General features: G+C 41.4%; 1 protein-coding gene across 6 annotated transcripts in view; it reads left to right on the top strand.

Moving 5' to 3' along the window:
* LOC132955687 (RNA binding protein fox-1 homolog 3-like) overlaps positions 1–25,707 on the top strand; it is a 548,807-nt gene that overhangs the window by 514,713 nt on the left and 8,387 nt on the right. For 4 of the 6 annotated variants that reach the window (XM_061028634.1, XM_061028637.1, XM_061028632.1 and 1 more), the window contains 5 exons: positions 223–276; positions 8,063–8,195; positions 10,169–10,208; positions 10,718–10,782; positions 18,064–18,142. In XM_061028634.1, the coding sequence (XP_060884617.1) occupies positions 223–276; positions 8,063–8,195; positions 10,169–10,208; positions 10,718–10,782; positions 18,064–18,142 (371 nt within the window). The remainder of the gene's footprint in view (positions 1–222; positions 277–8,062; positions 8,196–10,168; positions 10,209–10,717; positions 10,783–18,063; positions 18,143–25,707) is intronic. The other 2 variants (XM_061028638.1, XM_061028636.1) reach the window with 1 other exon arrangement.

Below are 25,707 nucleotides of genomic sequence, written 5' to 3'. Positions count from 1 at the left end.
ATTGCGTTCAGTGTACACTTTTGGAGGAAATAATAAATACAGAGGGGATGATATTGCTGTAGCTTAAATTCCAATATAAAATAGATGATGTCTGTAAAAATGTTTGCTTTGGAACTCCAAGCAGATATCAGTTTATTTAGCAATGCTAACATGCACCCTCTTTATGTGCGCGTGTGTGTGTGTGTGTTTGTGTGTGTGTGTGTGTGTGTGTGTCCTGTGCAGGCTGGAAGCTGAATCCAGTGGTTGGAGCCGTTTACGGTCCTGAGTTTTATGCAGGTAAAGAATTACACAGTAACATTTACATACAGTACCTTGGAATATTTATTCATGCTTCTTAGTCTTTATTTCCTCTTTTCTTTTTTTCATGCGCTTTGTGAAAGATGTGTTTCCAGCACCCGGCTTGGCGCAATGGAAAAACCCTTAGACAGATGCACAGAGTTATTTGGTATACATTTAAGTGTGTGTGTGTGTGTTGGGGTGTTATTGTTTGTGTGTGTGTGTGTGTGTGTGTGTGAGCGTGCATTCTGAAGTGGCAGCTTGGTTTCATTTGCGAGAAGTGCTGAGACTGTCCGCTCTCCTTAACTGCTCTCCTTTTTGCTCATTAGTCTGAAATCTGTTCATTCGCAGACAGCTTTACAGCACTCCTCTAAATAACCGTCCTGACACAGAGAGGCCATCCATCTCTTTTATTTCTCCCTCCCTCTCTCCCTGCTTTTCCGCCTCCGTCCCTCCATCCCGCCATCTAGCCCTCAATCCACCAACCGCAAAGCTGCCTCAGATGACCCACTCCAAACACTAGTGTCACAGATTTCCCTGCTCCAATGCCTGTGGATCCTTCATCCATGTGAGAATGGATGTGTGTTCTTTTGTGAGTGTTTGTGTGTGTTTGGTGGTGTATGTTTTGTTGAGATGCTCATGCATAGGAATACGTCTTGCCTTTATTAAATATTCTTATAGCAGCACAAATACCAATTTAACTAGTCTGTGGTTTTACATTGGTTCTCAATCCCCCTAAACTCCTTTAAAAACTCCTTTGAAAGACATGATGTGCCTCCTATTATAGTCTTATTTGTACATCTGCATTGAATCTATGCCATAGCTAATGCTATAACCCTGTACCTATATGCGAAAGTGTACATATGTATAGCCTGATGTGCGTCTCCTCAAAAATGGGTTGAGATGATGCCGACTACGAGCCCTATGATTGGTCTGCTGGTTAGCATAGCATTGGCTTCAGGCATATTGTGAAACTGGCAATAAAACTAGCTTAAAAATTCTGCATTTCTGGGGCACCGATAGCCTAGCGGTTGTGACGTGCTTCCCATGTATGGAGGCTGTGGTCCTCACCGCAGCAACTGTGGGTTTCGAGTCCGGCCTCGGCTCCTTTGCTGCATGTCTTCCTCCACTCTCTACTCCCCAACACTTCCTGTCTCTCTTCGTCTGTCCGATCCAATAATGGCAAAAAAAATCGCCCAAAAACACCAACATAATAAAATCGCACTTTCAATTAGCATTAGTGTGCAAGTATTGCTAAACTGCATAGACAAACCATTGCACAAGTCTGTAGCGTAGCCACAGCTGGATTCGATAAATCTGGGACGGATAGATTACTGGAAAACAGGTTTATTAGCCATGCCAGTTTTCTATCTCCTCCTCATGATACAAATATTTTGTGTATCTCAGATATTCTGACATTCATTCACACATAGATACACACTGCACAGGTGTGCTTGTTACCTTCTCTCTCCACTCTTTTTACCTGCACTGTATGACAAATGAAGAGGTCCCACCTGTAAGTGAAAGTGTGTGGGTTTGGGATTTGTTCTGCAATAATTATGAGTGCATTTAATCTCGTTTGAGGCGGGAGTAAAGCAGGATGTAAAGCGAGATGTAAAGGCGATTAATCACTCTTTATCAGACCGGCTTTCCCAGCACCCATCAGCTGAATCGGCCTCCATAAATCCTGGCCGGCTGACAGTGCACTCCATCTCCATTGCCAGGCTCGGCTACAGGTTTATTGTGCGCAAATCCCATTCAGAAGAATGACGGATGACCTCGACATGCATACACACCCATGTTCACACACACTGGTGAATACCCGTATGTAGAGACACATGGAAGAATGTGAGCGCAGATGTACAATCTCTTTGTTGCAGTCACACTCAGGTATGAAACCAAACAACCAAAGAATCAAAGAAACACACACACACACAGACACACACACATACACACATACAGATACTATCAATTCCCTAATAAAGGATTAAGCCCCCTAACTGTCAGGCCTGTGGTCTGTTGAAAAACCAAAGACTGTCCATATCTGAGCTCCCGAATACTTTTTTCATCACTGTCCCAACAAATCATGTAAACCATTTAAAGCAACGATATGTAAATGGTTAATGGACTTGATCTTGTATAGCGCTTTTCTAGTCTTCAAACTACTCAAAGCGCATTTTCACCACCTGTGACCCCTACACATTCACACACTGATGACAGAGGCTGCTATGTAGTGAGACCATCAGAAGTAACTAATCACATTCATACGCCGCAGACGAAGCAATGTGGGGTTAAGTGTCTTGCCCAAGGACACATCAGACATGTTGATCCAGGAGCTGGGGGTCGAACCCTCGACCTTCCGAATGAGAGATGATGACTCTCCCAACTGAGCCACAGCCAAAAACCAAAACCAAATGTAGCAATTTGGTTTTGTGCGCTTTGGCGCCCACTTAAGGTCTCCGCTTGCAACTGCACTGTCGTCACTGACACATAGTGCTGTGATGCCTATACCCCTGTTAGACAATGTGTATCTGTTGACAAGGACAGAAACAACTTGTTTTGGTATTAGGTGGATTTATTTATTAATTTGTATTCAAACCTGAGACACTTTCTGCACCCGGTAAAGCTGCTAAATATGAGACAACTATGACAACGATAACGATAGAGTCTAATGTTGCGTCAGTAGGGAAACACTGCAGTAGGGTGTTCTTTGATGGAAAACAACCAATAGCATTCCTTTTTAGAGAGGAGCACCTGTCCACTTTCTTCAGTGAGTGTGCACTTTCACTGGATCTAGCCAATCACTATTCAGGTATCTATAGATATTAGGTATGAACCCAAATAAGCAGGCTATCAATTGCAATAAACTAGTCTCAAGGTTGCTGAATTAGATGTGTTGCTGAAGTTTAAAATCTTTAAAGGCTTTTGTTTTTCAAATGGAGCTTGGATCCACCATTTCTGAAGCAATCTCAGGAGGGCAGGAGTACAATGCTGATAATGTTTCACTTCACTGCTTTGAGGGATTTTCCCATTTCAGTTGAAAAAATAACAAGAAAATAAATCAAAAAGCATACGTGAATGACACAGATTCCATGAGTGGCATAGAGGTCTATTCACCTCTTTGCATTGCTTTTTGGGGTAAACTGTAAGGAAATGATTAACTCTAGTGTTTTTTGATCCATTTTGGTAATAGCCTGAGTCTATGTTTAGTGTGTTTGCATTGCAGCGTCACCACAGTGTGTGGGTGTGTGTGTGCATGTGTGTGCGTATGCATGTGTGTACAGTACATGTGTGTGTGTGTGTGTGTGTGTGTGTTTGGGTGGGTAAAATAGGCTGCATGGGCATGAAGGACAATGAGGGAAATGTAATACTGATTGATTGACTGTGTCCTAGACTGAGTATATGCAAAGCAGGACAAATGTGTGTGTGTGTGTGTGTGTGTGTGTGTGTGTGTGTGTGTGTGTGTGTGTGTGTGTGTGTGTGTGTGTGTCTGTGTGTGTCTGTGTGTGTCTGTGTGTGTGTGTGTGTGTGTGTGTGTGTGTGTGTCTGTGTGTGTCTGTGTGTGTGTGTGTGTCTGTGTGTGTGTGTGTGTGTGTGTGTCTGTGTTTGCATCTAATGTGAGTTGGTATATGCAGAGCTTGGCAGAGCAGCTCTCCAGAACACAACAAATAAGATTAAAATGCAAAATGCAGGCAGGAAAGTAACAAGACAAGCGACTTGGGCCTGTTTAACATATGCTGAAAAATTTGCAAGTTGGAAGGGCGACATTAGATCAACTTTGGACTTTGTCATATTTGCACGCCATTATTGGTCCAAGGCCGTCGGAGATCACTGTCAGCAACTGAACCCAGTGAATCAGTCTAGGTTTTAAAAGAAAGCTGTAATTTGTGGGTTAAGTACTTCATGATATATATTTTTTTAATTTCCAATATTTGGTCTACACTTTTACAATGCATTTAGCAGACGCTTTTATCCAAAGGGACGTACATCATAGAGTAAGACAACACAAGCAAGGATCTAGAGAGGAGGAAACAACTTCAGTTAGTGCTAACAAACAGCTTTAGGGTCACATCAGACACACAGGTGCTGACAGGAAGTGACCAGAGGCAGAGCACAACATTGACAGCTGTTCCTGTGAGTTCTAATCATCAGCATCATCATCATCAGCAATATCATTAAGGTCATGAATGAGCTGGGTCTTTAGCTTTTTCTTAAAGGTGCAGAGGGACTCTGCAGATCCAATGGAGTTTAGTAGTTCGTTCCACCACCGGGGGGGCCACAGAGGAGAAGATTCTAGTTAGAGACTTAGGACCCTGTTGTGAAGGTTGGATCAGACACCCTTGGCAGAGCGTAGTGGGCGGGAGGGCGTGTGGACCTGGATTATAGAGTTTAGGTAAGGAGGAGCCATTTTTGTCGCTGTTTTGTAAGCGAGCAGCAGAGTTTTAAATTTGATGCGAGCAGTAATTGGGAGCCAGTGTAAGGAGATGAACAGCGGAGTGACATGTGCTCCTTTGGGTAGGGTGCATTTTGTATCATCTACAATGATAGTCTCCATCTAACAGAATGTATTTGTAACACAAAGTATGACACCAATGCAGGCAGCAGTGGACCAGCAACTCCTTCGTTTTCTTGTGATAATGAGTTCAATTCGAATCGATCTTGAGTAATCAGCTGAAATCAACTCGTTATCATGGGACAACCTGAATAGTGATCCTAAAATAACGAGCTCAATAAGTTGGGATGTTGAGAAAACAACCCAAATTTGATCTTTATCACAGAAAAACGGCCGACGAAGGAGCAGATGCAATTGGGAGTTAATTGTCTTGCCCAAGGACACATCGCACATCGGACATGTAGCTGCAGGAGCTGGGAATCGAAGCCCCAACCTTCCCATTGAGAGACGACTGACTCTACCACTGAACCACAGCCACTCCATGAACAAGCCCCTTTTTGTAGACATAGGCTACATTTATCAGGTGCATTCAGGGGTTAAGTTGCATCCATTAGAGCCTGTTTTACATGCTGACCACATCTACTTTACTTCTAAAAATATCTCGAAGACCGCAGTAACCCTTTAGCATAAGTCACTAGAATAAATCAAAAACTTTCCTGCACAGTCTACTACTGGCAGATAAATGTGCATCTATGTTTGTGTATACGTCCTCTGTACGCTACTTTCTGCATGTGTGTGTATATCTGAAGATGTTGCTGTTTGTTTGTTTTATGAGCCTGCTGGCTGTCAGGCTGAGGTCCTGCCATGATTCATGGGTTATTACTGCACCGCTGTAGCATGCACAAGCCATAGCTCATCATCAGATTGCATTCATATACATCACGGCAACAACAACAGGCACATACACATGTCCTCATGCTCCCTCATATACATACACACACTTACAGTACACCTCCTGACACACACACACACACACACACACACACACACACACACACACACACACACACACACACACACACACACAGGGGAATGAATATATGGATGTCTGATATTAAGAAAGGAAGGATGGTAGGGGCAACTTGGGGAAATTGATCTTTTGCTCAGTATATATCACCGATGGACAATGTGCTGGCTGTGTAGCATATTAATGCTGTTTTCTGACTAGTTAGAGGGGGCAGAGCAGACAGCAGAGAGGAGAGGATCTCCATCAAAGTACAGAGAGATGGATGGAGGGAGAGAGAGTGAGAGAAAGTGAGAGAGGGAGCCTGAGTGTTTCTGTCTGTGAGCACTCATAGTGGAGCATGTTGTATTTAGAAGACAGTAAAACAAAACACACTGAGAGCCTGTCAGGGCCTCTCATCAGTCTGAGAATGCCGCAAAGGGGATGCAGTATTTGAAGTTTTACTTTTTTCATCACATCTATCTTTTTATAGTCACAGCTCACAGGTCATCAGCGGAAAGCATCTTTGCTTAAATGTCTGTTATGTCAAATGTTCTGGTTGTGCACACATTGCTAGAAATCTACCAGTCAAGTAAAAAACAATCATCATCAATGTCCGACGATATCATAAGATCAATAGTGGGAGATCCCCCTCCTCCCTAGAGTAGATGCTCACGGGGGTTGCCATGTCATGGACAACGGAAGCTTCAGCGTTTAGCCAGCTCTAGCTCTACCAGACTAATTTCCAGCGCCGGGACTTGAACTGGCGACCCTCTGGTTCCCAACCAAAGTCTCTACAGAAAGAGCTTCTGACGCCCTTTAAGTACAATTTCTATTAATGCAACTGATTACAAATTAGAAGGGCTTGTTGCACAATGGTAGCAGAAACATTGAATTCCTGATTACTTGTTGCTGTGACACTTATGTTACTCTGACTCGAAGGCATACCAGCTCAGTGCCATGACTTCGATGTACTACTTCAAAGGGCTTCACTGGGGTTAAAGGTCTCATAATGGTAACTGCACCACAAACTACATCTTACAAACCAAGTCGCGGCTTGTTCAGTTCATTTACTTTCAAACAGCACAGAAAACAACTCTGAAGACTCATAATTTAGTAATCCATCACAGTGATGGATTACACACCTTCACTGTGAACAGGAACACTTACGTTTTGCATAATTGCTACAGAATATTAATATCAGACTCCTTTATTTTGAAGGGGAAAAAAAAGTTTATGTCTCCATCTACAGAAGGCCAAAAGACTTCTGAACATTTCTTAATAATGATTTTTTTTTTTTTTATCAAATAATTATTTTTACAACAATTTTGTGAAAGCTTAATCTGCCCTGTCTGTGTAACACCGTCTGTGGAGTACTGCATTAAATAATTAATAATACAAAAAAAATCTTGACCTCATCATGCCTGTAACCAGACATTATTGTTACTTGTTAATAAGTCAATTGAAAATCAATGTGTTGAAAGACGGCCAGCCTCCACGTACGTTCTGCGCATGCTTGAGAGGAAATACCTCTCCATGCCAGCAGGCGGCGGTAGTCTGTTGTTAAGAAACAAGAAGACCATTTTCACACCGCTGTCGCGCACCACTCGTATCATAGGTAGCTTAAATAACTTCAATTATTTATAAGAAGGAACTTAAGTGATATTAGGAATGTGACTCTGTTAAATGCTTTTACTTTGAAGTTTTGTCTCACAATAGACTCATTCTCTGGACACCATGCAAGTCTTTTGTATATTTGACCCATTTAGATATATAATCACAAGAAGTCTCGCCCAGAGAGAGAGAGAAAAAATCAGAGAACAATGGCAGATCAAGCAAAATCTTTAGAGTGAAAAAAGTGCTTGTACGTCTCTTAATTGTCTGTTTGCTTCTGTTCAGAGTGATCGCTGAAGTCACTGTAGTTTAGTCTCTGACAGTTACAGAACAGAGTAAACAGGAAATGTTTTCAGCCCCCCCTTGTGGTTTTTATGCTGCTGGTATTAAATATTTGTTCAAATGAAGCACATAAGTACATCTCAAAGCCTGTGCTGACTTGCACAGAAAAAAGGCTAATCTGTGTCTACTGTATGTACTGTATGAGACTTTAAAACACATCTTCATGACTGTTTCACTTTACTGCTATGAGATCAGGTTAGTTTGGATCATGACGTTTACTGAGAAGCTGTTTTATAAAGCTTTTATATCAAATGAAGCATCGATTTTAAGATTTACTTTTTTTTTTAAATCATGCAATGGGATAGTTGGTAGTGAGAGAGGTGGAGTACATCAACAGCTGTGTATTTTACAATGTTTCAAAGTGAGTTCTCTGCCCAGAAAAATATGAAACATTTTGACTTTTTTACACCTCTCTCTCTCTCTCTCTCTCTCAGTGACTGGGTTTCCATACCCCAGTACAGGAGCAGCTGTGGCCTACAGAGGGGCCCATTTGAGAGGGAGGGGTCGCGCCGTCTACAACACGTTCCGTGCCGCACCTCCTCCTCCACCTATCCCTGCCTATGGAGCGTGAGTGTGCACACACACACCCGCACAAACAAACACCACATAATCAAATAAACACTGTATGACAGGTCTGCGAGACTGAAAACATGCTACTGCACAAATCTAATTCATAGAGGCACTCAAACACAGAAAGTGACAGACACACACACACACACACACACACACACACACACACACACACACACACACGGAAACACACACACAGACGCACAAACATATGCATACCCACACATACACACACGCGCAGTAACTGGAGAATGGGGAGTGGAAAACAAAAAGGCCGACTTCTAATAGAGCAGAAAATTGCTCTTTGATTCCTGAGTGGCCGAATTTGTCTCTCTTTTTTCTAATGTGTCATTCTTTATTCGGCTGTGAATGGACTGCTATGACCTGCCCTGCACACTCCAGTGCACCCGCTTCAGAAAGAGCAGGAGACCCAGTGATTGTGAGGGAGGGGGGAGGGGGGGAGAGAAGGAGAATAAATGTCTGAGAGAGAGTGGGCTGGGGTTAAAAGAGAGAATGAAAAACAGAGAAATGCAGATGGAGACTGAGAGAGTGGAGTGCAGTTTGAGCACAATGAATGACTTCATTAATCGATGATGTATGAAGTAAAGTGAATACTTTAATGAAGTTTTAAGAGTTTATTTAAATTTAAAACTTTAAAGATTCTTCTTCAGGGCTTTTTCCCTTTATTTGATAGGACAGTGGATAGAGTCAGAAATCATGCAGAGTGAGTGCGGTATGACGTGCAGGAAAAGCAGCCACAGGCCGGATTTGAACCCGAGCCGCCCACCTAGAGGAATATAGACTCCGTACCTGGGGTCCATCATAACCGCTAGGCCATCCGCCCCCCAAAACGTAAAAGGTTCTTATTGTTTTATACCTGAAAATACATTTTGGAAATTGAAAGAAAGTAAATTTTGCCTATTGAAATGATTTGATTTGGTTGACTCTCTGGTCACAGCTGCTTATGAGTTTTGTATGAACTTTGCACCCATGTAACTGAAAGACGGGTCTTCATGATGTCATCAACTGCTCCTTGCCACTGTGACTTTGATTAATGAAGTTAAGTGCTCATGATAGATTCATGTTGGGTCTTTATTATTTATATATTACCTGCTCTTTTTGTAAAGTGTCTTTCTAGAGTTTTGTAAAGTTTCTAGAACATTTCTAGAAATAAAGATGGATTGAATCCACATAGCATCTTTTTTTTGCACAAACATCCTTTTTTCATTTTTTTTAAGAGGAGGGAGCGTTTGCAGCAGCAGCAGGCGGCCGCCCTGAGGTAAAGCACAGGGCCCAGCGTCTTTTTTTCCAAGCACTCCTTTTTTTTGCGGCTGCTCCGAGCGTGTCGAGATTAAAAAACGTTCAACTTTTCAGAAAGGCACTGTTGGCGTCACCAACACACTTCCAAATGTATAATATTCCCTGTATTTGTGTGTCCAACTGAACGTGTCTTGTACCCACATCTCTGTGTCTGCTCGGGTAAAAAACGATCTTGAATAAAGAACAAACAGTAAAAATTCAACGGAGCAGTGTCGGTCATACAGCGGCTGTTGGTAAAGGTCTGTTGCCATAGAGACAGGACAGACATGCACGATATTCTTCTCAGCGCACAGGCGCTCCATGCAAGCGCTCCGAAGCGCACAGCCCGGCGCTTTTTTGCCCAGAAAAAAACGCTAGGTGGACACGGGGCCTTATTGATTTACATGCAGTGTGTTGAGGCACAAACTGTTTTGCAGCATAGACAACTTTTTGGAATCCATCATGAAGCACTGTGCTCCATCTTGTATCGGGGATTAAAACAACAAAAAACAACCGCATCATCTTAAACTCAAGTAATTCCACCCACACAAAGTCAGAACAGACAGAACATTCATGAGGACTTTTTATTTCTTTGGTTAAAGCATTCAATTTAACTTCAGTGTCATTAAAGTGCTTCATGTTTGTTTCCTGTTTGTTTCCTGTGTCAACAGTGTGGTCTACCAGGACGGATTTTATGGAGCAGAAATATATGTAAGTATAGAACTGTGCTATGTCAGCATGATCTAACTATAACTATGTTCTGTGACTGAGGGTGGTTTCACATTTGGGGACCAGGGTCTGGTTCATTTGATCAGTTTGAACCCAAATGTACTGTGTACTCACGTGCCACGCCCGAATCTGCTTGAAGAGGTGGTCTCGGGCAGGATTTATGTATACTCCAGTACGGTCCACTTGAAATGTGAATGCAACTGTGCTCAAACAAGGAAGTGGACCCCTATATGACGTGATTATAAACAGTTCCTGGTACTTAAAAAAAACATAGTATGGGCGCAGCACGGCCCGTTTCATCCTCTGCACGATACATGTGGATGTAGGAAGAGGGTCGTTGTTGGCACAACCGTTCCTAAAGAGAAAGCACCCTGAGTGTCTTTGACAGTTACTCCAATGCTTCTCTCGTTGTCAGTTGTTTTATTTGTACTTTAATAATGTTGACTATCTTGTGTTCCTAAAGCGGTGTACATTCCTCCGTCTCTCCACAGGGAGGATATGCAGCTTACAGATATGCCCAGCCAGCCGGTACCACCGCAGCTGCATACAGTGACAGGTATGTTAGCTGCTTTTTTTTTTTTTACTTTTTGCAAATAAGTCTAGAACCTCACACTCACATGTCCAAGGAGTCTTTTCAACCAACGCCGACCAAATAAACTCCAGACAGACCTATAAGCAATCAGAGCAGCAAAACTTGTGATATAGCAGCGTGCTGCTAAGTAGGTAGCTAGCTAGCTTATCTAGTTTACATGGCTTCTGGTTCCACAGAATAGTTTGACGTGACATGAATTATAAGTGAACATTTACCATTTGCAGGTAATGTGGATTACTTATTCAAAACTGACACGAACAGCTGATTTAAGAATGGTCAGGAATATTTAAATATGTGAAAGCAGCGACATGTGCACAGAGACGCAGTTTGCTCCACAGCCCAGTTAGGGGTCCATTTAACCCCCTGTGTGTTTAATGAATCAGACGGGGTCTTTTTGATTCTCTTGCACATGTTCAGTGGGCGCAAAGGCCATGGAAATCCTTCTGTGAATCAGACCCTCAGTGTATTCAGAGAACAAAATGATCATACAGAGGATAAACATGAACACTTTAGACTTGTGACGTATTCATTTAATAAACAACATTTGACAGAGAAGGACTTAAAAAAAGGACAGACAATATAACATCATGCCACAGGGCTGTGGGAGTGTTTTATGAACACAGAGCAGAGGTGGAAAAGAGCAGTTTAATCCACTCCATCTCATTCCCCTCTGAGCTCCCTGTCACTCCCTCACCTCTGATCCCTGAACCTCCGGGTCCCTGTACCTTACCTCATCTGCCCCCGTCTGCCCTGGAACGCTGCTCTGCTCCCTGTGTGTCTGTCCTCGGGCCTCTGGGAGTCTGCGGTTTGCCACTGAGTCTTCCAAGTCAAAAAGTGATATGTGTTTATGGAAAAATGTGTGTGTGAGACTGTTGCGCGCACCTGCTACGACTGCTGTCGAGATGTGTGTGTAAGATGGTGCTTGGGGAGCTAATCTTAGGGAGATTGAGCATCTCAGGCCGATAAGAAACAGCCACAGCAGGAGCCTGTAGGCCGCCGATAATGTAAGATTTATCAGAGGCAAGGAGCGAGCGGCGTGCGCGGGTGAATTATGAACAGAGCAGAGGAGAAGAGCGGAGCAGGTGAGGGGGCACAAGACTTATTTCATTCCCCTTCTTTTTCTCTTCTCCCCCGTTTCGCCAAGCCGCGGCTGATGTGCAGTATATCCCTCGGTGCTCTCTCCTCCTGTCATCTTTTACACTGTGTCTCTCTCATTCTATTTTTTAAGCCCCCTTGATTTAAAGGGAAGCCTGGGCAGTGAGGTGCAGTTGAGAGGAGATGGGGAGGAGAGGCGGAGGAGTTTTATTTATGGTGGGATAAGAGAGGTCTTACACAGAGTGAGGGGGCTGGGGACGGAGACACTCTGCCTCTGTTCTGTCTGCGTAGTGTTCACACACACACACACACACACACACACACAGAACCACACACACTAGACTAACTCTGTCTACACATGGGAGAGCTACGATGAAGAAAAAGGCGACCAGGACTGACTGTCTAATGGACTTAAGAATTCTTTAAGAATTTATTAATTATAATTCAAACCATAGTAATAATAATGAGGATAATTTTTGGGGCTTTTTGTTCCTTTATTAGCTGAGGAGAGAGTGTAGGATGACATGCAGCAAAGGGCTGAGGTCAGATTCAAACCCACGGCTGCTGAGATGACTATAGCCTCCATACATGGAGTGTTTCATAACTGCTAGGCTATCCGAAGCCCCAATCCAACCAATGCAATACAGTTTTTGTTGTTTTCATCATCTGTCATTTTTTTAATATATACGTTTTTATATTATCTCTAAAAGTCTAACTTCAGCATGCCCTCAAGTTTTCATCTACACTATGAAAAGTCGTCTTACATAAGCTTGTAGCTCCGGTTCTCACTGTAAAGCTCGGAAACAGACAACAACACTTTGGATTACTGTAGATTTTAGAACATATTTGTTTTTTGTACGAGTTCTCAGAAGGTCTTAAATAACTTCATTTTTATTTTGCTGCGTATAATACACATCATATTTGAAAAGAAAGAGTCATGCCGAGGGTATTCATGTGTCACATTTATAGATTCAGATTTATCAGCGCAGGGGGAGATAGTACAACACAGAAAGAGATCAGAGTGAGCTAGGTCGTGTTCAGGGCTGCTTTTGGCGGATGCAACAAAAACTCTTCCATTGAATCTGCTGTGTTGCTGTCTTGAGCCAATCAAAAGTAGAATACTTGTGAGGGAGCCTTTTTCCAAACGTCACGCTCAGGGTGGAGCTCAAACAATGTAATTATGTTAAACATCTGACAACACATCAGGTTGCAATTACTGTTAACATTGAATTTGACAAAATGAAATTTCCCATATTCCCTGTTGACCAGCAACTGAAGAGACAATATATACCGTAAAATCCAGAATATAAGTCGCACTGGTATTTAAACGCAGTCTGTTTTTTAGGTTTCCCAAAGAGAAAAAAAGAACCAAACTGTTCTTCTGCGTGAAGACTTCTATTTTGTTCAGCAAAGACTACAACGTGCAGTTTCTGCTCAGCTGTGTTGCTCTTTCAGTTCCGTCCACTTTGTGGAGTTTGCTCTCTTACTAGCTACAGTTCGGTAGTTGAGCTCTCATCCTTGGGTGAAAATTGTGAAGTACCAACCGCGAGTTGTGCTGTCCACCTCTGCTGGTCACTCGTTAACTTTAATATAGGATGCTTTCAGTCAAAGAGCGCTCCACAAGGTTTATTTACTGAACAATATACCACCGTTTCTTTAAATGCCTGATTATGACCTCATGAGGGAGAAAAGATGTTAAAATTTAGCCCAGCCAGCCTGGTTCGTGTCGCACATGTTTCCCAGCACAGCATGCAATACACAATGGATGGGTGAATTTTCCATCGCGTCAGGTGGCGTGCAGTGGGGGATGGTGGCGGCTTCACTGATGGTAAAGATGGCGCTTGTGTCAGCATTTCATACTGGCATATTTAATCGGTCCAAGGGCTGGGAAATGGTGAGCTTGTTTTTTCCACATCTCCTGTCATCTTTATTTACCTTTGACATGAGGACGATCTGGGGAAGTCAGAATACGAGGGAACACTCATTGCTACCACTGAGATGTCCGCTACCCCTCAGGGAGAATCCTTCTCTTTATGGGGCGGCTGGGTCTCAGTTGGTAGAGTCGGCGTCTCTCAACTGGAAGGTTGGGAGTTCGATCCAAAGCTCCCACAGCTCTTGCTCTCGCTGCTTCGTTGGCGGCCAATGAATGTGTATGTGAATGTGATTAGTTACTTCTGATGGTCACGTTACATCAGTGTGTTAATGGGCAGGTGTGACGGTGTAAAAGCTCTTTTAGTGGTTTCAAGACCTAGAATGAAGCAGTACAACGTTGTAACAGCATTTAAGATTCCCACACTGGGCATGACATCAGAAGAAAATTGTCACAGATCAGTGAAAAGAAATGATACGCTCAGCCAGAGAAACTCACCCTACCTTTTCCTCCCCTCCTACATGAATACTTCAATACTATCCTTTCCTTAGGTCTCCCTCTGTGACGCATTGTCTAACACAGAAGTGTACTGCTTATCTTTGCCCTCCAGACCTTTGCTGGCTTCCCTCTACTTTTTAGAGCAGAATAAACAAACAAGACAGGAAGAGAGGAGCATAAATAAAGCGGTCTGGGGGCACGGGGGGGGGGGGGGGGGGGTGAATGGGTGGTGGAATAAGAAAAGGGAGGAGCATTCAGGGTTGGGATTAGTTCCAAGCCAATGCTGGTGAAAAGACTGGAAATAAGCCTCAGGAGACAGACAGAGAGAGATACAGGCGAGATGGCAGGAAGGAGGGACATACTGTAGAGAGGGAGGTGAAGAAGAAGACTGCTTGGAAAGAGGGGTGGGAAACCATCCATGATATATACTTTAAATTCTTTCCTCATCTCTTTTTTTTTTATATTTTTCTCTCCAAAGCCTATATTTTCATTTCTCTGTTCCTTATTCATCGATGTGAACCCCCAAAAGAATAATTTTATTAATTGTCCTCTTTCCTCACAATCTGATTTTTTACCACTCTTCAGCCATCTACCCCTCTCATCACTCTGCCCATTCCTTTTTCTAATCTTTTATCGCAATCCTTCCCCATCATCGGGGAAGATAAAACACTCGTTCTCTTTTTCTAATAAATTGAAACAGGTAAAACAAATCATTGCAATCACACACTCTCACCTTTACAACGTACATTTATAGCCAGACATCGATTGCATTTTCATCCGATAGGCCTGTCCTTTGCGTGAGTGAGAGGGGGAAATGATTATAGATCTCTCCTCCAGACCCCAGTTAAAATCGACGACCCAATGCCTTATGTGTCTCATGCATACTCATTGTGGTTGGTCGGCCCTCCCTATCCATTATCAAATCCATTCAATCAAAGCCAACAGGCACAAGGTTTATGTCTGCTGGTTGGAGTTTGGAAGGGGGGAAACAATTAACAGTATTTCCCAACTGATTAAATCCCCCTTTGAATTGTACTGGTTCAAAGAGTTTTATGTTTGAGAAGTAAGTCAAAATGTCATCCTGATTGTGAATCTACTACCTCATATTAAAAAATGTCTTAAAGAGCCGTCACAACCTCTTAGGAGTTCCATAGCATGTAGTAAATAGGGGATAATGCCCAATGAGGAGTCCATTATCCGCTATTAATGTATGATGTGGAGGCTAAACTGGAGGATGGTTGCTTGACATGCCATAGGTTTTACAGCAATGAAAACATTCTTTACCTCTCCATCACGATCTCAGATAAGATTTGGTCGCAAAAGAAAGTTTGGAAAGATTTGGTCAAATCTGAGCCAGGAAGGCTAAGCCTGTTTGAATTAAAACCACTTAAGACCAGGTTTTTGGGTTGCACAGTTGATTTTGAAGTCAGCCTGAATATCAGCTAAATCAGATGTTGTTTGCCATTCAGTGTACAGTGGGGCAAGAGGGCTGATCAAGGCCTGATCAGCTGCTTCCACACAGTTGGATTCATTTATGGCATGCTCGATTCTCCCAATTCAGGGCTTGTATCGCTGATTACACCTGTGAAATCTGGGAGAGAGCATCTGAGAGAACCATGGCAACAGCAGGCATGTCTTTTTGATGCATCTTCCTCCTTTTACCACGAAGGATACGAACAAGAGAAATGTTGGAAGAAAATAGTTGCGGACCTCCAGCACAAGAGAACATTTGTTGTGATTTAGCTTGCTAGCTAGCTTTTGGTTGTTGGTCATGCTGAGTCTGCGTCAGACAGAGAATTTTAATACACTTAGATCTGACGTCTGTGGGAGTTTTCAAAGGAAAGTTTATTGACAGTTGTAAATGCTCTGCCTTGACATAACATGTTCAATTGGTGAGCTTTGGTTGTGTGAAAATGGTTTGCAAGTACAGTGTGAGTTGACATGCTATGGTTACTTATCTTTCCATCTGCAGCACATTCATTTGGACCAGTGAACGGACTGTTTAACTGAAACTACTTCCATAGGTGTCCATATATTAAAAGTTAATGGACACCCTTCAGCCAATCAGAATCGAGTATTCACATGTAACCTGATTTAGAGAGTTGAGTAGTGAATGGGTTGTTTAACAGTTGCTTATGAGGTTGATTATATCTGCAAGTTTAGAGCAGCATTCTGTTTTCTTTCGTAAGACTGATGCTGATACTTAACTTACTTTGGAATTTAATTACTTGAATTACCAAGAACTGAACTTAGAACTGTATTATTACCTGTGATTGATTGTGGGAGAGTGGCTGAAAGCCTGATCTTGTTTTATAAGCCTTATTATGTCATTAGCTGTGAATCCTCCATGGTGGATATGCCTGTATAAAAATATGTTGAATGAAACTACCACAAACAAATCGACACACAGCAAACATAAGACAGGTTGTATTCCAGTGAAGGATTGGTTTCTTGGGGCAAAATCTAATATTGCTGCCATGTTTGCTAGTGTGTACCCATGGGGCACTTAAAGGTAACAAGATATACACACGATTTAAAGATAGTGGTAGTAGCAGGGGGGTCATTAGGAGTCCACAGCTCAAATTTGCCCCTTGGTCCCCTTGCAAGTTGATCCAGCACAGCCTTGATGTTATGGCCTAATGGAACAAGAGACCAGGGCATTGATGCAAACCATTGCCTCTAAGAAAGGGGCATAGCCTCTTGATTCAAAGCCTATTTTAAAATGTCTTTGAACTGTATTCTTCTAATAACCAGCAGGGTAAACTACAGTGTTTGTAAAAGATGTCTGATGATACATGTGTTTATAAGTATACAACCCCACTTCTTAATTAATTGATACAGTGTATTATATCATTTGCTGGGATTAAATAATCTGCATTATGGTATAATGTCCACTTTGTGAATTATGGTCCCATTTACAGTACATGGACAATAAGACCATGACCCTTTTTTTAGGGCATAGCTAACTTGTAATTGGCAGGTCACTGCCCTGGCAACCTGAAGAAGGCCTTGTTCTGTGTTTGATTTTACTGAAACACTCTCAGTGGTCAGCTGTTTATTTTTTCAGTAATTGTAATTGAAAAATGTAAAATTCAGTACAAATCCTGTTTTTTCTCTGGCCAATAACTGCATTTAAAACGTTTATCACAGTTTCCCCCCCATGCAGATGTAGAGGTGGTGAAAGCCAAAATTCCAAATGTTGGTCCACAACAATGGGTGACATTACAGTGGCTACACCCAATGAAGTGATGTTGGCAGAGCACATTTGGCAGGATGGCTGTGGCTCATTTGGTAGAGTCGGTCATCCCTCAACTGGAAGGTTGGGGGTTTGATTCCCAGCTCCTGCAGCCACATGTCCGACGTGTCCTTGGGCAAGACTCTTAACCCCAAGTTGCTCCTGCTGTTTCTTCCGCAGCGTATTGATGTGTATACTGATGGACACTTTACATTAGCAGCCTCTGCAATCAGTGTGTGAATGGGTAGATGTGGCCTGCGGTGTAAAAGCACTTTGAGTAGTCAGAAGACGAGAAAAGCGATATACAAGCTCAAGTCAATTTACCATTTACAGATACTGAATAATTTTCTTAGATAATTAGAGAATTAGTTATCTATTAACCATACTGGGGTACTGTCATGCAAATGTTGGCTCTGCTGCTGCAAAATATCCAGCTTTTGTCTTGATCCATTGGTCCGATAAACATCAGTTCAGCTTCTCTACAACATAGATTGTTTTATTGTATAGTCATAGTAAACACTGTATCTGTCTGTTTTTTCTTCCATAGTTATGGCAGAGTCTATGCAACAGCAGACCCATATCACCATACGATTGGTCCTGCAGCCACATACAGTGTGGGCACTATGGTAAGTTGTTTCTTAACTTCTGATTGTCTGAATACTGTGCCAAACTGAGTCTGGTTCAGAATCACAATGTTGTCTCCAATAAGATAATGTATGAACCAGGATGTTTGAAAAATGAAAAGAGACCCATTTTGTATCTGAGAAGTTTAACTGAACGATTTCTAAAACTACTTAAAGTTAACGAATGAATCAAATCAAGTGTATTGCTTGCTTGCTTGCTTTATTAATAGTCTTATCTTCAACAAAGAGCCTATTTTTACTCTTCAACTTGTTGTTCCTGTGAGTTGTGTTTTCCTCTGAGGGAAGCATTTTAATGTTTAATGTGAATCTTTGCCACTTCAGTAAATGAAAAAGGGACATTGCCTTATTCTCAAACTCCCCATTCAATTTCATTGGCCTGAAGCTACTTGCACAAAATCCAATCGAGACTGAGATTTCCTCCCCACAGGAAACAAGTCTCTTCAAATTTTTCAAGGGGAGATAGTCGAATGGTTAATGTTTGTTTTTAGCTAGCTTTGCAGCTAACATCAAAGATGAAAAAAAAATCTTTCTAAAGAAAGAAACTGAGCGCCCCAGACAAACGGGGGAACAGAGAAAGTACAATTTGTTTTCTTTCGTGGGTGTGGGTAGGGACTTCCTCCAAAGATTAACGACCATCTAGTACATGCTTCGACGTGCCATGGGAGATTAAAGTAGAAGGAGCGAAAGATAGACCGCAAAAGGAGGAGGAGGAGGAGTGGGAGAATTAAAGTTATTGGTAGCAAAACCGGCTGCAGTCGAGCTGCTGCGTGGTGCAGTATCTTGGACTCCAGACAGCTGAGTGTTGATGCTGAGTGCTGACGTGTTTGTGGTGATGGAAATGGAAAGCCCTACCACCATGTGTCCCCCGAACACCCCCCTCTTCCTGCCTCCCTAGTGCAGCTGCTAGCTAAAAGCCTTCATTAATTGCGACCATTTTTTCCTCTTCATTTACTTAATTAAAAACAGTGGCCTGTGTTTTCCTCCTGATTATTCTACACTTTCTTCTCTTTTTTCCTCAAATTACTCCTTCCTTTTTCTGCATCCTCCCACATCAAAAAACCCTCACTTCAGTTTTTAACACAACAGCACCACTTACTCAATTTCAATCACACTGTATTATTTCTAACAACGTGGACTCAAACAAGTAGTCAGATCTATTTAATAATGACGGTTTTTAACTTTTTCTTTAAAAAAAAGCGAAAAGCGTGGATCATTTTTGAGAAACACTTCTGTCAGATCTTGTGAGTTCAGGCCTAACTGTGGCTGTAAATATGATCAGATATTCTAGATTAGACGGACGGATGGCATCACCATTAAAAAAACATTTAATGTGGCCTTTTTTTAAGGTATGAAGGATTATTTCGTAAAGTAATTTATGTCAGATGAGAATTTATGGTCATTATGACTTATTTAAACATGTACTGTCAATCAATACAGAAATTGAATTGTGATAAATCACAATCAAAAAAAGCATATAATTAGCCTTTAAATGTTTAAATGCTCTCACTGAAATGCAAAGAGAGTTGCTGTTACAACACAGCCCAAACAATTGATGTAGGATTTTGGTGTGGCTCCATGGGTGACGTGTCAAATTTAAATTTAAATTTAAACCCAGGCGGCGCACTTGCAGGACTATGGTTACGTACATGAGGAACGACCTAACAGCTAGGCCATCAGGGCGTCTCTTGACAGGGATCTGTGTGTTAATGACACAGATTATTTTACAGTTTTTTTCACTGTATAAAAAAGCATTGAAAAAAATGATAAAAAATGTCAGTCCATAGATCTGTTTAGGAACATCAGGCTTCATGATCAGAACGTCAATCCTGCAGACTTTAATGGCCCGCTTTTGTCTGTCGCCAAATGTTTTAAAGAGCTGATTAAGGGGAATGAGGCTACATGTGAACTTGCACATTAATCGGTAAAATCATATTATTACTAAAAATACTAACCTGTTAAGGTTGATTAAACGTAAGCATGATTTTGAAAGCCCTAATTTAAAGTCAAACTTTGATCTTTCTCCTGAACAAGTCATTTTGGTGCCGACACCTAACCAACTGCAACTTTAATGCAAAGTTCACAACATGCTAGTTATCATTGAATGTCCAAACGTCATAAAACATGGAACACTTCTCAGAAAGCTTTAATGAGCCGGGGAGAAAGTCTCACTTTTTATTCTCGAGCCCTGCACATGCAAAACTGATGCTAGAGCTGCTGTTCCCAAGAGTTTAGTGTTAGCACGTGTTGTTAATGAACATGCAGTTATCACACACAAAACCACATTTTAAAAACTTACTTCTGCACAAATACACTTGACGTCAAACAAGACAAGTGGAAAAAGGGAGGAATGTATCTTTGGAGGAAAAAGAAAAGTTATCTTTTTTAAACAATTACCAACATACATGGAATACTGATTGGACTTTTTTTTTCATCTTTGATGTTGCAGGCTAGCCTTTACAGAGGAGGGTGCAGTCGCTTCACTCCCTACTAGAAAAGAGGGAGACTCCCCCAACCCCCCTTTGCTTCCCACAAAAAAAAGACTTACACAAAAAAAAAAATGAAACCACTAAATAACCATCTTAACCCTCTTCATGGAAAACTTAAAATAAAAATCTTCCTGTTGGCAAATGTGACTTTGACACACAAGAACCATTCTCAAGTCTTCCCAACTTACAGAGTGTAACATTTGTCATTTACTGATGTATTGTACTTCCTTTGAAAAAAAAACAAGATTTTGTTACTCTGTGTTGACTTGAATGTATCTGCATTGAAATGTCTGTTGTTGAAACAGCAGGGAAACTTTCAGTCCCCCAATCTTTTCCTCTTTAAGATGTTAAGGTGGCTCTAAGGTTTCCATTACTCAGCTCCTTTGTGGTGGCCTCTGTGCTTCGTATGTCCCAGATTTTATTTTGAAGATTATTTTCCACTGTATGCATAAGAGGTATTAATTTTGTGCAATTCCGATTGGAGAAACTCATTTTAAGTAAACTTTAAGGATACTTTAAGTAAATAAAAACAGCCCTTGCACCATTTGGAGCACTGGCTCCATTTTTAAAGGAAGCCAACAACTGGAGCTGAGTTTTGGACTGACTTAACGGGACTCCGAGCTGTTCCACTCCAAATGAGGTGACACTTGAAACAAAATGGCTTCCAGTAAGTGATGCATTATGAAACGGAAATTTGTGAGAGGAAAAGGAGTGATGTATTACGGAATCTGAATGCAGGAGGAAGTGATGTCTAGCAGGGGGTGTGGAGCAAGAGCTATGGCATCCATTGCAAATTGGGCAGCAGTGTGTTCGAGTCCATTGATCGTTGGCGTAGTGCCAGAGGCAGGAGGTATCCCATTACTGCTGAATGGCTTTAAAGGAGAAAACGACATTATTTCCACACAACACTTCACACTGTTTCATGACTCCCCATGCCCGGCATACACAAGGCAATAATCCCGCTTTTTCTATGAATGCATACAGAGGAAAACTGACAAATATGTTTGACTACTTAGCGAACAGATGGGGGGACATGTTCCTAAAATACTACTTTAATACTTACATCTCAGCACCATGTTCATGTTAAAGCTGCATTAATCGTATTTTGGGCATTAATCATCATGTTCAACGAGCCGTGTAGTCGTTTTTTTTTATCTCTCACACTTGGTGCTTGGGAGGTACTGCAGTGGGTTCATTATTCTGATTTTGCAGGAAGGTTTAGTCAAGAAAGTTTGATGATAGTAGAGATGATTTAACCATATCACAACTGATTCTACCAACCAATACAAGAGTTAGAATGAGCAGTGTTAGGTGATCATTCGCTTTGATTTCAACCCCATTTTGACTGTTTCAACAGAGTCAGATTCAGAAGAACAAAATGATTATTGTTCATCCAATCAAGTTAACTTTTCACTGAGCAGATGTAAAAAAAAAAAAAAGAAGGTTAATCTTTCTTTCTGAGTTAATCAAACTGTCTGAGACTGCTCGCTAGTATACAGCCTGACTAGAAAGGTAGACGTTTTATTTTGGCTGACCCATTAACATCATGAAATTATTAGACAATGAGCCTAAGCCGCAACCTCCGCTGTTGGAAAAAGTAACCAATGAGGGTCCTGATATTTTATGATGACGTGATGCTGATGTGCCAAAAGCATATAGTTTCATATCTGCATCAGTGAAGCCCCAACACAACTAATCGGATATTTTTTGTCAAACTATTGTTTTACAGACTGCAATAGGAAGTTTTCCTTATTCGTGAAACCTTTAAGTATAACTTCACAAGATGCTCCACGTGTGTCATAACTAAAACTAAAGACAAAAATGAAGACTTTATTCTCGTAATTTTGACCCTAATACTCCTTCGTACTATTTCACACGTTTCACAGGATATTTTTTTTTACCTTTTTTTTCCAGTATAGATTGGCTGAAACAGAAATGGGTGTAGATCAGGGTAGAAAACTCAAGTGTAGCTTTGTTTGATTCATCTCTTGTCTGCAGGCATCTGTCTTTGCTCTCAGGAAACATGTTGGAGAGAGAAACAAACCGTGTGTGATGTCCTCTTTCACAAAACGACCTCAGACCATCTTATTGGATGTCAAGTAAAAAAAAAAGGAAATATAGGGTGCTCAATGCAAACACAAGATCTCTCACTTGCTTTAGTTTGATGACTTCTCGGTGGCATGAGTTGTCACCCAGAGCTCTAATTCAAGACCAATAAAAAAGAAAGATGAACAGAGAGGCGTAGTGAAGCCAGTGCAGGGATGGATGTTCAGTCATTGTAGTTAAAAGTCTTTTGTATCCGCTGCAGCCTGAACTAGTTTTTCAGTCTGTTTTCCTCTCTCTCTCTCTCCGGTGGGAGATTGACTCTCAAGGTGACTTCCACCCCCAGGTATAGTGTGTTTTAAGAGGTTGTCAGGCTGGAGTGCAGAGGCAGCTTGATAAGTCCTGGAGGGTCATTCAGAGAACAGAAAGGCTGCTCAACCTAATAACCTCCACTCTCCATCAAAACCCCAGATAACCATTATTTAGAGAAGAGTTTTTCCACCTTGGTTCAGTGCCATGGCTGCAGTAGGCTAATACAAAGGCTAGATGCCAAGAGATATACCAAACAATGATTTTTGTTACACAGACATAAGTAAGCTAGCGGGTCTCTAATTGTTGAGATTCCCTTTCTTGGAGTTCTACAGAACACAATACAGTGAATAAAAAGAAGTGGATATAAGCTTCTTGACATGCACCCAAAAACTCATTGTACTTAAATCTGATGAATCTTTATCCATGTTCCATAAGGAAATCAGATGATGTTGTAATGAGCTCTACTCTGTTTGGATAGAAAATAAAAATCATGTTGGACACAAAGAAATTCCATCTTCTTTGAAAGCTTTTAAACTGAAAATTGAAATCCTATTGTTCTTGCAAGCGGCAACCTTTTTGCCTGACAGTATGAACAGTAAAATCACTGTTTCACAAGTGGTTTTCTTAATAAATGAAGTCTTTAGTCATTATCTTTTGGGGTTTTTGTGGTCCAAAGTGACCATATTAGAATAAGAAGATGAAGAGTAAGAAAACTGAAACAAAATAATTTAAACTCTGACTAACTTATTTACAGCTTTTAGTGCAATGGGATTCTAAATATCCCATTTTATTGTTTGCCATTGTAGGATTTTGTCAATCACAAGGTAACTGTCCTTGTGATGCAGTAGCTCCCCACCTTTTACTTAGTATAAGGAACGAGAGGTGGTATTTTTGTTTTAAAGAGCCACATCTAACTTGACTGGGGAAAAGGACTTGTAGAAGTCCCAGTTGGTCTAGTTCTGGTCTAATAATAATAATATTATAATAAATCTCAACACACTCACACACTGCATTGTTTAGGAGATCTAAGATGAAGCCAACACATGCAAGACTGTCTAATACACCCCAAGTATTCAGTCATCCACCAATCCAACTCCCTCTCTCTGTCAACCACACACACACACACACACTCCCACCAGTAAATAGCATCTGTGCCTGCTGTGTCTGATGGGATCGTAAAGAGGGGAGTCAGTAGCGCAGGAAGAAAGGGGAGTAGGAAGAGACGCAGCAACCGAGGCAATTTACCCCAACAGATTAGAGATAAGAGAGCTCAGTCAATAAGCACTGATCTCATTTGAAGATATACCAGACTGACTAGACTCTCACACACAAACACACACGCATACACACATTCCCGCTCGCTGGTCTGTTGCTGTCACTGTTGTGTCTGTCTGCAGACTGTCTTTTCTCCCTCTCTCTCTTGCTGTTTCCAACCACGATAGGTCCATTGTTACATTAAATATGGATTTTACAAAGCTCCCTCTCTCTGTGTAACCACACATCTTCTTTATTTTTTCTTTACTCACACAATATGTGGCCTTAATCTAACATGTCTGCAGGCTGTTAAGACAAGCCCCTGCATTACACCCAGTGTAACTTTTCGACTCCTGGTTTCCCCTCACAGTCAGGGGTGTGTCCAGAGGGGTCGCTAGGGGTGTCATGGGCCCCCTTTAGAAATCTGTTTGGCCACCCCAAATGCCACCCCAAAAATCCTAAACTGTGATTGGCTATTTGCCCTGTCAGAGGCAGGACTTGTGAAAAAAACAACTATTATGTGTTTTTTTGCAGAATGCTGATAGTAGTTTTCATTTTGTTTGCACTTTAAATTGTAAATAAAAACTTTGCAAATCTATTTCACAAGACAGGGGCCTTGGATAGTAACTCTGACTTATTTATTTCTGTGTGCACATCAGACTTCCAGCCACCCCTGCAAAAGTCAGGGCCCTGATGGGCCACCCCAGTCAAATAGTCTGGACACATTAGCTGATACATTTCAAACAACAACGAATCCTTCTTGGGGTAATTGGTTTGGAGCAGCTTGGACATGAAAGAAAAAAACATAAAGAGAGTGCCATACAGACAACAGATTATACCTGAGATCTTAGTTTGCATTGAAAGAATGCATTCAGATATTTGTCCTTTTCATGCAATGTCTCCACCTTCAACTTTTTCATCAAAACAATACTGGACTACATGCTAGACGGAAACCTGGATCTTAAACCTTACTGCAACACTATCTTAAATAGGCCCTTTACACACAAAAACACTCTTTAATCCTCCACACAGTGGAATGTACTTTCAGCGGTGATGGGATATCAACTGCTTTCCATCTTAATGTAAATAGAAGAAGCATTGTTTCTGTTTGGTTCTATCCATCGCTCCTCCATGCACTTTAACATTTGAATTACATGTTTGTCTTCAGGCTGTGGAAGTTATTTCTGTGTATTTGTGTATAATAGAAACAAAGTGTTATAGTGTAGTATTTATTAGTCTTTTACTTAGAGTGATATTAACATTAGGTTCTTAAGAATATATATATATCAGAAGAGAAAAAAAAATATTGTTCTTCCTTTTCTATGCTTATCTATTAGTGGTTAGGGGTTAAACAAAGACAACATTTTATATGACGCAAACGACTCTGAAAAACTGTTTTTGTTTTGATCCGATGTGAAGCCTTTCTATGTGTCTGTGAGATGTGTTCTGTTG

The sequence above is a fragment of the Labrus mixtus genome, chromosome 21 (genome assembly GCF_963584025.1).
Source record: "Labrus mixtus chromosome 21, fLabMix1.1, whole genome shotgun sequence".
NCBI classification, from domain to species: Eukaryota; Metazoa; Chordata; class Actinopteri; order Labriformes; family Labridae; genus Labrus; species Labrus mixtus.
The sequence above is the reverse complement of the archived record's forward strand: the minus strand, read 5'-3'. Positions and strand labels throughout refer to the sequence as shown.